The following is a 14,771-nucleotide window of genomic DNA, read 5'->3' as shown; positions in this document are numbered from 1 at the left end:
GGAGCAGTATCTAGAGCAGTGATCGTACTTGAAAAATATTTTTCATTCCTGGTGTGAGAGACTCTTAATTTAGCTGGTATGTGTTAGAAAATTCTTTCAACAGCAATCCTGTCAGTTCCTTTCAATTTGTCTGCCTTCAAGGCAGTAATGTGCAGCTGCATGGATGGTAATCCCATCTGTCCAGTACAAACTGTTGAAGAGAGACATGCTGAAATGCGTTTAAGCAAGCTTTATCCATGGTTGCTGCATGTTTCCAGCAGGCATAGCACTCTGGGGAGAGAAGTAGCAGGCTGCTCTGAGCAGGATCCTCAGGAGAAGTGTTGTGGTGGGCATTTAGGTTATGCTTGCTAGTTGAGAGTGCAGGAAGTGAGAAGGGGGAAAAAAGGGACCAAAATCCCCTGCAGTTGAACAGTTGCTCTTTGGAGATAATTCAAACAATTTTTTGTCAAGCAAAATCAAGGATTTTGAAAAACTGAGGTTAAACTTGTAATTTAGACTTACGGTACTCTCAGATCATTTTAGCTGGATGCCAGATTTGACAAGGTGATGTCCTAACAACTGGCCTTGGGGACTGATAGAGCTGCAGCTGGAAGAACAACTTCCAAAGAACAAATAGGATCAAGAGGGATTTTGTGTCCCCTGTATTTAACTAATGGCTTGGATTTAGCCTGCTTCTCATAGCTGAAAATGTCAATCTATTTTATGCACTTCAGACCTTGTTTTCCATCAAGTGATAACAAATGGGTGAGGAGAAATCATAATCAAAATGCCAGCAAATGCTGCTGCTGTTTGTATTTCATCCCCATTTAAAAAAATGCTTGATCCTGCGATCTCTGTCTTACCAGTAAGCATCGCTGCCTTTCTGCTGCCCGGGCCGGCCAGCGGCGCCGCCGGCAGGGAGGGGACGAGGCCGAGCGGGGAGAGGCGGCTGCGGGAGCGGCCGGGGGCCCGGGGCCCCGGGCAGCGCCGTGCAGCGGCCCCCGCCGCGGCAGGGCTGCGAGGGGCCCGGCCTCCGCCGCGGCCCGCACGCCTCGGCGAGAGCCGGAGCCCGCGCGCCGCGACCGTTAGTGGGGCCGCGACCGTTAGCGCCGCCCCGCCCCCTCGCGCGCACCTGCCGCGTGGCGCTGCCCGAGGAGGGCCGCGCGCCGGGCAACGCGAACGCCGCTCGCCGCGGCGGGGCGCGGCGGCGTCCCTCGGGCCGGCGGAAGGCCGCGACCCCTCCGCGAGGCCCGGCCGGGGCCGCCCCAGGCTCCGCACGGGCAGGACCGGGCCCGGGCGCCGGCCCGGGCGCGGGGGGCGCCGGCCCCGTTTCCCTTCCGGGGGCGGCGCGGCGGTCGGAGGCCCCCAGCCGGGCTGCAGGGGAAGCGCCCGCCCCTGCCGCCCCCGGCGCGGTAAGATGGCGGCCGCGGCTCAGGCGCTGAGCGGCTGCGGGCTGCTCCTGGCCGCCGCCGCCCTCGCGCTCCTGGCCGTGGCCATCGGCACCGACTCCTGGTACGAGACAGACGCGCGGCGGCACCGCGAGCGCTGCCGCGGCTTCGGCCACAAGCGCAGCGACCCGCCAGGCTCCATGTCGGCGCCCAGCTCACACCTGCCGCTGCGCGCGCGGCCCCCGCGGGCCCTGCTGCCTGGGCGGCCGCCGGCCGCCGCCCCGGCCGCCGCCGCCGCCGCCGCCCTGGACTCGCACTGCGGCCGCCGCTTCAACTCCACCGTCTCGGGGCTCTGGAGGCGCTGCCACCGCGCGGGCTACGAGCCGGACAGCGAGGAGCTCATCCGCAAAGGTGCGGCGGGGCCGGGGCCGGGGTCGGGGCCGGGGCCGGGCCGGGGCGGCGGGGCCGCTGCTGTCCGTGGTGCTGAGCGCGGCGGGGCCGCCCAGGCGGGGCCGCTCCCGGGCGGCGGCCGGGCGCGGGCAGCCCAGCGAGCGCGGCCCGAGCCGCCCGCGGGTCTCGTACGCCTCCCGCCCGCTTAAAATGCTGCAGTGCCGCGTGGGAGCGCGTCCGCGGAGGGCCCTTCCCGCGGCCGTGCTGGGGTCTGCCGCCCAGGCAAGAGCTTGGTGGGCATTCGCCTAATCCCTGGCACCTTTGGGGTTATCGAGCGCCAAAAGGTGAGTGGTATTTTTTTATGCTTCTAGCTCTGGGATGTTCACGGCAAGGGGAAAGGGACCTGTTATTCCTGTTCTAGTGCAGGGGATTCACGTTGCTGCAGTGGGTTGTCAGGCCTTCGCCGTGACAGATCTGCATCTGCCGTCACTCGGGGCTCCAGGGGTGAGGAGGGGGAAAGCTGGGGATCTTCTGCTATTGTGGCACATGATACCAAGCTGAGCAGTTCATGGAGCATAAACAGTTCCTGGACTGCATGGCACCACTAATGTGGTGGGCTGACCCACCAAGTCAAAATAAATGACATACTAAACAAGCTTAAGGACAAGAAACACTGTGAATGGTTAATGATAAATAAAAAGACTTATTGATCCAGCGAGTGCATATTAGCATAGGGAGAATAGGGACTGGGAGAAGTGCTTCCATTGAGGCACAAAATGGAAATGCTATCAAAAGAAAGCGGGAGCAGTTCTTCAGCGTGGCCTCCAACTGTGACGCTAATCCTGCACAGCAGAGGATGGATATACTGGCACTGTGAAGCTCAGCTCATTTTGTCCGCTCTTTCCAATGCACAGCAGTGACTCTTACTTCTAGAAACTCAAGTGCCGTGTGATTAGCTTCTTTCTCTATTTAATCTCCTAAGATTCATTTTCTGCTTTTTCATTTATATTTTCATGTTGATCTCAGTTCACTAAAAGGAAGCTCATTAATTTCATTCTATTAATTGACCCTGTCATTTAAAATGTGTATCTATTTTTCTGCTTCACATCAAGCTAAATTCTTTCAGCTCCCATTGGGATTAGCAAAGGTTGGGGAAGGGGTGGACGGAATGCCACATTGGTGCTAATACTTCTGGGTTTGGGGGATTTTCCCAGCAATACATCTGTCGGACACAGAGGCTGGATTCTGCACACTGCATGCATGAGGGCATATGTAAGGATCTTACATATGGTCTGATATGTAAAACTGGAGGGACTCTGAATCTAAACAGTTTTCCTTCTACTTTCTTTCTTCAGCTGGTCTAATAAAAGAGATTGCCTTTCCCTACAAACCTTGCTTCTCTTATATTGTTTGGCTGTTCGGTCTGCAGTAACTACTGCAAGATTTAGACATCATCTTATAAAGGGGAAGTTTATTATTAACCGTTCTTGTAGAGTCAGGTCCTCAAATAGATAGGACTCTCAGCCCTTCCCCTGACCTGTTTCACTAGCTGCCTTTCCTTGTTCCCACTGTGTCTGTCTTTTCTGACAGCTGTAATTAAGCAGCCTCTTCCAGCAATGGTCAGGCTTGGCTGTTGCTGTGCTCTTCTCTCAAGCACACTACTAGGTCTGGAGCTTCTGAAGAGAAGCAAATGTTTATTTTTGGTGTGAGCTTAAGATCACTACTGTGCTCTGGAAGACCCCCCCTCTCTTCTTGGCTTGCAGTAATGTTTCAGCTAGATCTTTGGTGATACGTGATGCTTTCATATATTTCTAAAACTAAAGATTTTTATAGGCTTTTAGTGGCGGAGGAGTAAATAATTCTTGTGAAAGTCTAGTGGTAGTTTTAATTAGGAGCTATACTCTCCATTTTCTAGTGTGTCTAGAATAAGGGCTTTTTTTCTTCCTGTCTGAGTCTCTCTTGAGTTCTGAGTAAATGACTAAGTCCAGAAGTGCCCTTATCCCTTTAAATAATTACATGGATTTCTAGTGCAGTTCTACTGCTATTAGTACAAAGCACATACATGTAAAAGGAAGAGGCAGGAGTCAAAAATTGTGCAGAACTGAGGGGGAAAATATTTAAATATAAGAGGAGAATAATGTGTGGGATTCTTCTTAACATGCAACATTGCTATTTTGGAACTGTAAAAAAAGGACAGTTTCATTTTTAAAATACAATTAAGAGGAAAGGCAAAAGAAGCAAGAATGTACAAACTAAATGGGGAAAATCAAGTTTAGCAATTAGTACAAGATAGCAGTCAAGAAACTGAAATACTTGAAGGGGAAACTTAGAGGCTTTGTGTGTAGGGAGGCGCTCTGTGAGCCCCAGGTATAAGAACTTTAGCCCTATACATCACCACTAGAGCTTGTGCTAAGTGGATTGTGGGCTGCATAACTGATACAGCAACAAAAAAATTGTGCATGGAGAATTGTTAACTAGTGAGTTCCTGTAGGGTTTTATTAACTGCTGTTTAATACTCTTATCCATCAATATGAAAAAAGTGTTGCTTCCAAAGTGGTGATAGTAGAAAATGATTAATTGGGAAAGATCAGATCAAATAGGCTTCTTTGGATAACCTGGTGGGTTGATTTGAGCAATGTGCATTTTAACCCCAGTAAATTCAAGAAATGAAAAAAGGCTCATCACTGCCCGTAAACTGGGGATTTTGTTGCTTTTCAAGCTTGCTCTGAAAAGAATCTGGGCTGGGACTGGTTGGTCTACTAAGTACTGGGTAGACACGACCTCTTAATGCCACGATGTGGCTGGGAAGGTGAGAAGAACCACTGGATGCTGAATCGGAGGGATGCTCTGGTCTGTGGCATTAATGAGGCCATTGGGGGAAAACTGCTCAGCCTTGGTGTCTGTACTTCCAGTCCTTCCCAACTGATAAATTGGAAGAGTTACGGGAATGACTGCAAGGTCTACAGAGCAGGTATTATAGTGCGATAGTTAACTCAATCTGTTTAGTCATGGCCATAGGCAAATAAAATCTGTTGGGGAAGAGTTATCATGGTTCTATAAAGGAAAGTTGATTTACCAAATCTAGTGGCATTCTTTGGGTGATGATGGGGACAGTGTGATCCCATTGCTGTTGTGCTGTTCTCAGTCCTGGACAGAAATGGTAGGAATAGGCCAGGAAGCTCTAGTGGCTCCTTGGTGCTGGGGCACAAGGGAGGGGAGGGCAGGATGTCCCATGGTAGCTCAGCGTTAACTGTCCCCAGCCACTCCCTAGCCTGGTTTGTGGTGAGGAGAGGACCTTTCCCAGCTGTGTGAGAGCAGAACTGCTCTGAAATAAGAACTCAGCCAGGTATCAAAATTGAAAGTAAGAGCCCTTCCATTTTCTCCTCTCAACACTGGCCTGTAGGCAGCATAGAGGAGAAACCCACATATTTCAAAGTCAGAAAGAGTGGAAGACTAAACTGAGAAAAATCTGGGGGCCAGAGCCTGGGATTACAAACTGAATGTGGTAGAGCTGGCCTGGGTCTGGCTTTTCAGGTGTCTGGCAGCTCAGGAAAAAATGGGCCTGTGCTCAGGCTGGGCATCTGGAGGTCCAGAAATTCTGTGTAGCCAAAGTCCTCTGGTCCTGCCCAGCCTTAGTCATCAGGCAGGAAAAAAGGTTTGTCCAGGGATGCTCTTCTGTGTGCCCAAGGGCTGTGTGAAGGCATGGGAGGGAAACCTGGCCGCAAGCCTTAGGGAAGAAGAGCATGTGCGGGCAAGGTGTGAGGAAGTGTTGGCTCTAGGAGGCCACAGTCATGTAGCTCAGCCATGAAAGTGTCAATGCAACACTGCACAAAGCAATTGATTGCTTCTTACACTTATTTTTTTTAATCAAGAAAATTGCACATGCAGTACAACTTTCATAATTTTCTGTTAATGCCACTAAGAGTTGCTAGGAACAGGCTGTCTGTGTAACCTTTGTCTTGTACATACGCATTATGATAATCTAATCGCTTGAACACGTACCCCCCTCTGCCCTGCATTCTCAACTTTTTGCGTGCCAAAAAGACACCACTTGCTTAATTTTTTCTCCTTCTTGCTCACCATGTTACTCCATCCTTTTCAAACCTTTGCCTGAAGGCAAAATTTTTAATTTTGGCAGGCTTTCTTATGGCGCTTGTCTGAGTGGATTATAAACAAAAGTGAAATCACTGTGCTAGCAACCTTCTAAAGTGGCAGGCATGGTGCTGTCCTCATTTTATAGACTGGGATTTAAGGTATAAAAGGACTTAGGACAAAGGTCGCCACTAATTTGGGGTACCTTTAAGATACCTTTGACTCTGCAGTAACTTTGAGACTGAAAACCTTTTTTTTTTTCTTTTTTTCTCGAGTCCTTAGAGAACAAAGCGCTGTACCATTCTGAATGAAGCCCTACAGAGTACCTTTGTACGTCTGAGTGCATAGCGTCTCTGCAAATCAGACCCAGAGCTTTTCATTCAGAAAACCAGAAAAATTAACTAGTAACTGCAGAGGAAAAATCTGGCTGCCAAGGACTGGGGTGCATGTCATAATTTTGCGGGAAAAGGTGGATGGTATTCAGCTGTGAGATCACCCTCACTGCTTTGCTGATCCCCTGCCTCCCTGGCCTACATGTTCCAGTTTTTCCAGCAGATGGAACAGGCAGCTCCAGCGAGGGGCCTTGCTTGTTTTGTCCTTGGTGGCTCACAGCAGAGCAGGTCCATCCTGTTCACTCAGTGAAATGGGAATCTTACAGCAAAAATAGCTTGTGATCGCATGGTTGAATGCTGTCACCAAGCCCGTGAATTAGAGGTCAGAGCTGGAACCAGATGGGCAACATAAACCCTGGAGTTCTCCAACTTCTGAGCTCTTCACTTTACAAACTGGATGTTTCAGCATAGTTCTATGTGCAACCTGCATAGAGTTAGTGCTTTGAATTCTGGAGAAGAAAGGGTTAGGAGTAGTGTTTTTAAACCAGAGGCAGGAAGAATTGATGCTCAAAAACTTTTAAACAACCAATTTTGTATAAGAAGCGCTGGAGTGGTTTTGCTTTCTTCTACATGGAGGAAGGATTTTTTCAGTGAAGTTTCAGCTAAGGATTCCATAGCTTTGATCATATTGGATATAAGAGTATTTTGCTGTGTACTTTGCTAGTCTTTGATTTTTCTCTGATGAGCTACAAAAGTAGTCATCCTTGCTCTTATATAAGATATTGCTTCAAATATAGTACTTTTATAATCAGTATATATAACTTCATAGGTCTTACTTTTGATGAACCCTATACACCTTGTAATCTAAGATGTCTTTAGTTTGTACTGTAAACATATTTCTCTACAACACATGTAAGTCATGTTGAAATTACTACATTATCAGTGATTGGTGAAATTTAATTAGATACTGTAATGTGCTGTATATGGCCTGATTTCTTAATTCAGATGTATACAGAGCTTTTGCAAATGAACTTGCATCCCCTCTAACTGGGTTGTCTTGCTGATCTGTTTGCTCAGGCAGCACTGTAGGTGAAACACTGTGCTGAAAAACCAGCAAGGAAGGTGTGCTGCTCCGGGGGGTGAGAACAGGCGGCTGAAGGTGAAAGGCAGCAACTCTGCGGCGTCGCTGCCAGAGCCCTGTGGGGCCAGGGAGGAGGCACTGCAGCAGGGCAAGGGGGCAGTGGGACGTGCAGCTGAGGAAAGGAGCCCGCTGCAAATGCTGTGGGGCTTTGGGAACTGAACCTTTAGTCTTTCCCCTTTTCCCCTTTTTGGGCCTGATCTTTGCATCTCTTCTTGTTCCATTTCAGTAATAAACATCAGTGTTTTCTTAATGTGGGGAAATTTAGATCACCTTTACCTCCCTGGCCTGATCACTGGAATTGGCAGGGCCTCTTGTATCCCACTCCTAATCCTATGAAGGGGAAGCATCCTCCTTGCAGGAACCAGGTTGTACAGTCCCAGGGAAATGTTCTTGAAGAACAAAGTCACGCCTCCCACTGCTGCGGGAGCAGAGCAAAGCTCATTTCCTCTGCTGCTTTTCTAATGTCTTATGCAAAGCTGAAGTCCACTGATCCCTGCTAGGGACTGTTCACCAGCTTAATTAACTCACTGGCCAGGTTCTGTGTTTGCTTCTGAACGATTCTTCTGCCCCAGTGTTCAAATAGTGGTAATGACCCTGTAGCCATTGTTTAGGGGACTTTTCGTAACACTTTGCTCTTTATCTTTTTGGCTGTTCTCTTTGTCCCCACTGTGCATGTTTGTGCTCTTTCCCTGCTCTGCCCCGGTTATATTTATAAAAGGGGGGAAAGACACCCTCTTCCCAGTATCTTCTCTGTTACTGATTTGCTAAGTTAAAAATCTCTTTCGAGAAGAGTGTGCATGTAGGTTCACATTTGCATCTGGGATACACTTTTCTTTAAACTAAAGCGGGAACAAGCCTACCTGGGCACTATTGCTAATGAAAAGCAAAGCTAAGAGCCAACAAGTACTGGAGTGAATTCAAACTTTTCTCCCAAGTGATTCACTTTCCAGTATTCATTCAAAATTTTCTGAAGTGTTTCAGCTCTGTCTCCTTAGAGACAAAATGTTCCTGTTGGTACTCTGAAATGTTCGTGTCTCCTCAGCCATCCCAAAGAGCATCATACCAGTTTCTCTAGGAAGTCTCCATAGCTGTTTTGGCGACTGTCGTTACTGTTTACCTTCAGCCATTTCCTCCTGGAGCCTGCCTGGGTCAGCACCCTGTTCCGTCTTTGCCAGTGTTTCTTTGTAGCAAGACTCCGTCCCCTCTTAATCCCTAAAGCCTTTGAAGTAACAGTTCCTTTTTGATTATATTTGCTCTGTTATTGAACTAAGATTTCCCTGGTGTGACCTCTGCTGGGCCAGCCAACTCAGCATCAAGTGCAAGGCACAGGGTTTTCACTTCGTTTCACACTGATGTCTCTTTTACAGGTGTTATTCAGCGCTGCACTGCTGTGAAGTACCACTACACCTCTAGCTCTCTGCCACGCAACTTACCCATTAATATCACCAACACCATCCGGCAGGATGAGTGGCATGCTCTCCGTAAGTAACCCAAAGCAGGGTACAAAAATGGTCAGATCATTTAATGCCTTACTGCAGTGCTGGGTGTGGGCTCTGCCTTTGCTGGTGTTGAAGCATAAATACGTATTGGGTAGAGAGGATGGGAAAGCAGCTGACGTAGTATAAGTGGAAGGGGCCATGAGATTTGGAATGGCTTATGTGGATGAGTTCAGGAATACAGGAGTATGTGTAGTGCGTTGCCAGGTGTAGATAATTTCTATCCAGATTATGGCAAAGGTGCTGCAGTCTTGTATGTTCTGTACAGAGCTTGTCATGTTTGCCATGTGCACACTGGTGACTTGTTGTAGCTCCCCTGCAACCAGCGCTTTTTGAAAACATCTCAGTTTGTCTTTGCAACTTCCCATTGCCATTTACCTGTCCACAAGCCACCTCCGGCCCAAGTCCTTCCTAGACACCTGACTGACCGCTACAGTCTGCTGCCAAAAATGACTTAGTCTCTTCTGCCCCTGCTTCTCCCCATATTTGTTGTTTGTTGCCTTTGCCTCCCATAAGTCTGCATAGCCCCAGTCACGTGATCCTCAGTGCTGAGGAAATCCAGCTAGAGAGTGAACCAGCAGGAGACAAGAACAGCAGCTGTATTATGGGTAACAAGGTGCTGCTCATATCACTGGTGTCTGAGCAGTTTCTTTAGAGCTTGTTACTGTAGTTTGTTCTGTTCATACTGTATTGATCTGCTGTCTGCTTTTGTCTTCCCACTATTCCTGTCTTCACTTCACACTGCCTGTCTTTCATTTGGTAGTCCTTTACTTCCCTTCAGTGTCCCTTCTCGCTTCTTTTGTTTCTATCTTCAGCTGACACTCACCCAACAAACGCCACCCCAAAGAAACACACCATGAACAAAAAAGAAAGTCCTTGCAGTACTGACATTTGCAAGCCATTGCAGAATTCATTCTGCTGATAAGAATGCATTGTTTCTGTCCCATGCTGCTCTGGCCAGTATTCCTCTTGGTTAGGACAGGCATGTTCTCTAGTTGTACAGTGCCCAGCATAAGGGAGTCCAGTTGGCTGGTTTCCTAAGTTTCAGTGTAAAACACAAAGTATTTATTTCAAAGAAGCTACAGGAGGATATGCCCATGGGCGGAGTACAAACTTTAGGAACAACAAACCTGAAACTGTCTAGACTCTCCCCCTGCTGTCCTGTCCAGGTGCCTCCATCTTCATTTCTTCCTTCTTGCTTCTCTCCTTTCTCTTTCCTCAGACCTGCGGAGGATGACAGCTGGCTTCATTGGCATGGCAGTCTCCATCATCCTCTTTGGGTGGATTATTGGTGTGCTGGGCTGCTGCAAGCAGCAGGAGCTCATGCAGTACGTGGCTGGGCTACTCTTCCTAATGGGAGGTGAGAGCCTTTCACTTTGGCATTCTGCTCCTGAAATCACCACAGTTGCCATTACGGGCTGGGACAGTGCTCTGAGAGGTGAAATCAGCTGGCAGCGAACAGGCAAAGCGATACCAGAGTGCAGCAAACCACCAGCTTAGCATGGGGCAGGACCTGGGCCTGGGTGGGTCTGGGCACGTGTCTGGGTAGACCCTGCTGTATGTGCACAGGGGCCTGCTGGTCTGGAGACAGGGGGAGCATAGCCAGGGGGCCCATGGGCACAGCCCTCTTCCCTGCTCTGAACTTGGGGCATGTGGCCTGCTGCTCCTGACAGAGAGCTCATCTTGTGTTTTTTCCCTAAAGAATCTTAACGACAAAGAAAAATCAATGTGGAGCCCCTTTCTGTTGCTCCACACAGTGTGTTGTGCTCACTTCTTCGGGTAATGAGAGCATCCAAATCCTGCCTGTCCTGCAGGAGGGATGCATCCAAGCCTGGAGAAGGCTGGCCCAGTGCTAAGGGCATGAGCTCAGCACTCGCAGATGCTGTTACCTCCTTTCCTCCAGTCTGCGTGCAGACTTTCTACATGGCCAAGGGTCTTTCTGTACTTCGATTGTCCAGCTCAAAAGCAGGGGCAGTATATCTTCTTTACCTGAAAGGGGCATAGTAGGAACAAATGTACCAGAAGGATGAGGTGCTGAGATACTGTGGGGACAGAGATTTTAAAATATTGTAAGCAATAAGTAGGCAACTTTCAAGTAGGAAAAGAGGGGGCTCTACTTAAAAGCCAAAGCTGCTAGCTAAGAGGATAGCTATGAGTATCTATAATGGATGCATGCAAGGAACTCAGTGTTATAAAGGCATCTCTATCAATTAAAGAAGTAGTTGTGACACTGTTTGGTGCCACTTTGGGGAAGGGGAGGGAGGAGAGAGAGAATCTTCCCTTGCCTTAAGCAAAACTCCTTTAGGAGGATTTTTGGGGACCTGCACAGAAAACTGCTCTACTGACATGGAGTGATGCTGGGAAGGCTGGAATTTAGGCTTGTCCTGTCCTTGGTCACCTTGCACACCCAGCTGCAGTTTCCTTTCGTTCTTTATTGCACAGCACTGAGGGAGTGAAGTGTTGTAAGTGGAAGAGAGATACTGGGTTGCCTCCAAGTGCTTCCACACTAAGATTTTGCTGTGATGGGCGTGCTGTCAGCAGTAAGAGATGTTATTATTTAGACACAGATCGAGAGTTGGCGAGAATGAAATCATCACCTTGACCTTCAGTTTAGTATTTTCTCAGTTTGACAGGATCCTTTTAACATGGATGTTTTAGAAAGTTGTCTTCAGCTTGGACAAGCATTACTTAGGCCAGAACAGGATGAAAGCAGACAGGATTTAGTGTTTCAGCCTAACCACACCCAAGACATGAGTTGTTTTTTGTGTTTTTTTTCCCCCCCCTCCCATTGATGAGATGATCAGACAAGAGTCTTACTGACTAATTAGTGTGCTGCACTTCAGCCATTTCCCCAACCCTTGCCTCTGCCAGAGCAGGTTTCTTTTACCTTTCACAAAGAAATGCCAGGTTCTGGATTTAATAGTGCAGCAAAATTTCTGTTTAGAAAAGAAAAAAATAAGGGGGGGGGATTTAGTTGTGAATTCCAGAGCAATGTGAAAGAGGCTTTTTTAAGGGTTGAAGCAAGGATGGATTTGTGGACAAGGGGGAAATTATAAAAGGCAAAAAACTTGGTTTATTTCAGAAATATCAGCCTGAGAGTGCAAAAGCATTCAGCTGCTTGGTGTGAATTGATTAGAACAATCAAGATGGATGTGACCTGCCTAAATTCTAATCCCCAACTCTGATTTGGAATGTAAAAAATATATATATAATTCTAGAATAATTATTTTATATATATAGTCTATTATTATTTATATATATATATATGTATTTATTTGTTTATATATATATTCCTCAGTTGTGAGCCCTGAACCCAAAGGATTTTTTTTTTTTCTTTTTAATGGAGATCACAGTTTTTCTTGAGGAAAGTAGTCCACTTCAATTTTACAGAATATTTTCACAATGCATAATGACTGCTGGTGCCACTTAAAGCTTGCATACTTGTCGCTGATTCAGTGACTTAGACAGACTGGGGTGCCTTAATGCTGCAGATGATTGATTGACTTTGCTCCTCTAGCTTTTACTTGAGTTGATCAGGCATGGGCTCATGGGTTGAGAACACCAGCAAGACTGGGCCATGAAAGAGAAATGTTACTTTGTGACTCTCACTGCTGTTTAGGTGTTTAATGACTGAGTAGCAGCAAAACAGGCAGGTGACAAAAACCTGGGCATGGTCTATGGGCCTAGGCTACAGCTGGCAGTTCGGAGGGCCTCGGCAGAAACCAAGCAGTGCACTTTGTGGACCTGGGCTTCAGCTATTTAACGTCCACAGGTGCTATGACCCAGCTGCTGTCTGGAACTTTACGACATTAGTCACTGGAAATAAATAATGGTGCAGGTGAACTGAAGCATAATGAGCTACAAGCTCCTGAGCTCTAAATTGCAACAGAGGGACCTAGGGCAATATTGGTTATTTGGGAAGTGAGGTATGCTGTGGGCCTATGTATTTTGCCCTTTTTTTTTTTTTTCTCCCTCACCTTGTAAGTAAGTTTGCTTTTTTTTTTTTTTTCCTCCCCCCCCCACTTCTTGTGAGAAGGATGGTTGGCAGAAGAAAAAAATGTGAAATTTTAATTCTTGACTTTGAAATAGCTGGACAGGGTGACGAAAGAAAAAGGAGCATAATTAACCTTTCTGAGGGCAGTGTAGAAGCCTCTTGCTTTTCTCTTGCAGGTACATGCTGTATCATCTCACTCTGCACCTGTGTAGCTGGGATCAATTTTGAGTTATCGCGCTATCCTCGCTATGTCTATGGGCTGCCAGAGGACATCAGTCATGGCTATGGCTGGTCCATGTTCTGTGCCTGGGGAGGCCTGGGCCTCACGCTGCTGGCTGGATTCCTCTGTACATTGGCCCCTTCACTCAACACTTCTCGGGCACCAGTACAAAAACCCAGACAAGAAAATGGGGCTGTGTGACCACTGAGGGAGTGAGATGAGACTCTGGAAAGCGCAGCCTGGGCAGAGCCGTGGGTTAACACCAGGAAGAGGTGGCATGTCAGCGTGTGGAGAGTGGTGCCATAGCTGTGGAAATACCAGCCTGTGGGATGCCGCTACAGACTCCAGTCTTAGACATTGCAAGTAACTCCAGGTTTGAATTATTGCCGATTTGCTCATTGATGGTTTAAGGGGGACAGTTCTTTTGTTTTTCTTCTGTTTACAAGGGATTAATTTCAAGGCTATGTCTTTTTTTTTGTGCTGTTTTCTGAACTGTACCCCATGGTCCTGTTCTTGTCCAGTTGTAAGGGATGTTTACGCACCAACTCTATTGCTGCAGGTCTGTTGTAATTCAGACCCCAATTAGGGCAAGTTATGTGAAGTTGGCTTGAACACTTTTGCAACAGACATGTCTAGTGTTGGCTCAGGCCATCATTTCCCAAAAGAACCTTGATCTAAGCCGAGGTTTAGGCCAAAGAATTAGCCCATCCTTAGTATTAATTCATCTAAAGCAGAAAGCTGTGCTATTCTGTGCTGTAGTATCAGCTATTTAGCCACTACTAAAGCTGTTTCTGAAAGGAGCCTGCGCTGAGCAGCAGGACTCTGATGAACTCTTACTGGCTTTAGGCAAGAAGGGGAAGGTTTTCCTCAGCTTCTTATACAGGTAAGGTTACTCATTCGACTAACAAACGTGCCCTTGTTTTAATGGGGAGATGTATGCAACATGCAGCTTGTAACTATTCTGCTAGGGGCCAGGGTATATTTCTGAAAGTAAGTCATAGTTTGAGCTGCTGGGATCAGCTTTCACCACACTAGCTAACTGTGGGTGTGACTCCTGTTCTGTGAAAGGAGATGAGTAATTCTCCCTGAGCTCAAATAGCAGTACTGCTAGAATAGCAGGAAATGTACAGTCCCCTCTAACATTAATGTCCAAAGGAACTGCAGTGTATTTTCCTCAGGAACGTGTGGCTTCTGCTCACTTCACCACTCGTCCATTTATAATGTCAAATGCCTCCTGAGCGCAGCAAGTCAAGAACACACATGCTCCACTGGAACAAGCTCCCTCTCTAAAATGAGCAGTAAGGGCCTTGGAACCAGTGTAAGTACTAGGGCTAACTCAGGAACATCAGCCAAAGTACTGCGGGGTGCATTTTTCTTTCATTCATCTATTCTTTCTTCCCTCACATCCCCACCTCTCTCCCAAGCTTCCAAAAACTGCACAGGTAAAGATGAGACGGCCAGCATTTGGAGATGTTTACATTGTATTTCAAATACAATACAGTGGCATGTAAGATATTTAATGATAAAGTCAGTGTATTTATGAAAAGTGTAATTTTTAAATGGAAGTTGTAATTCTCAACTGGCATTAAAGGTACTGAAAGACTTGCTCAGTGGATGGAGATGTGAATTTTCCCCCCACTAATTACCAGACCAATTCACCAGAGAACTTGCATACATATCAGCCATAGTGCTAAAGCTTCCACAGCGAAGGTTAGATAATAAAGTTAAAACACCATTCA

General features: G+C 47.3%; 1 protein-coding gene across 2 annotated transcripts; it reads left to right on the top strand.

The window, feature by feature from the left end:
- The first annotated feature begins 1,342 nt into the window (after window positions 1-1,342).
- Window positions 1,343-14,409, top strand: LOC106498251 (transmembrane protein 178B-like). Of its 2 annotated transcripts, XM_067296354.1 has the most exons (4): window positions 1,343-1,778; window positions 8,690-8,803; window positions 10,041-10,178; window positions 12,989-14,409. In XM_067296354.1, the coding sequence occupies exons 1-4, from the start codon at window positions 1,397-1,399 to the stop codon at window positions 13,231-13,233; spliced, it is 879 nt and encodes a 292-aa protein (XP_067152455.1). In that variant the 5' UTR covers window positions 1,343-1,396; the 3' UTR covers window positions 13,234-14,409. The 2 variants fall into 2 exon arrangements, with proteins under 2 accessions (XP_067152455.1, XP_067152456.1); XM_067296355.1 differs by lacking the exon at window positions 10,041-10,178.
- The last annotated feature ends 362 nt before the right edge of the window (window positions 14,410-14,771 follow it).

This window comes from Apteryx mantelli, chromosome 4 (assembly GCF_036417845.1).
Source record: "Apteryx mantelli isolate bAptMan1 chromosome 4, bAptMan1.hap1, whole genome shotgun sequence".
Classification (NCBI taxonomy): domain Eukaryota; kingdom Metazoa; phylum Chordata; class Aves; order Apterygiformes; family Apterygidae; genus Apteryx; species Apteryx mantelli.
Note: the sequence above shows the minus strand (reverse complement) of the source record. Positions and strands in the feature narration are given on the sequence as shown.

Coding starts and splice junctions, on each gene's coding strand:
- LOC106498251 (XM_067296354.1), top strand. CDS start 1,397: ATGGCGGCCGCGGCTCAGGCGCTGAGCGGCTGCGGGCTGCTCCTGGCC. Junction 1,779..8,689: donor CGAGGAGCTCATCCGCAAAG/GTGCGGCGGGGC, acceptor TCTCTTTTACAG/GTGTTATTCAGCGCTGCACT. Junction 8,804..10,040: donor GGATGAGTGGCATGCTCTCC/GTAAGTAACCCA, acceptor CTCTTTCCTCAG/ACCTGCGGAGGATGACAGCT.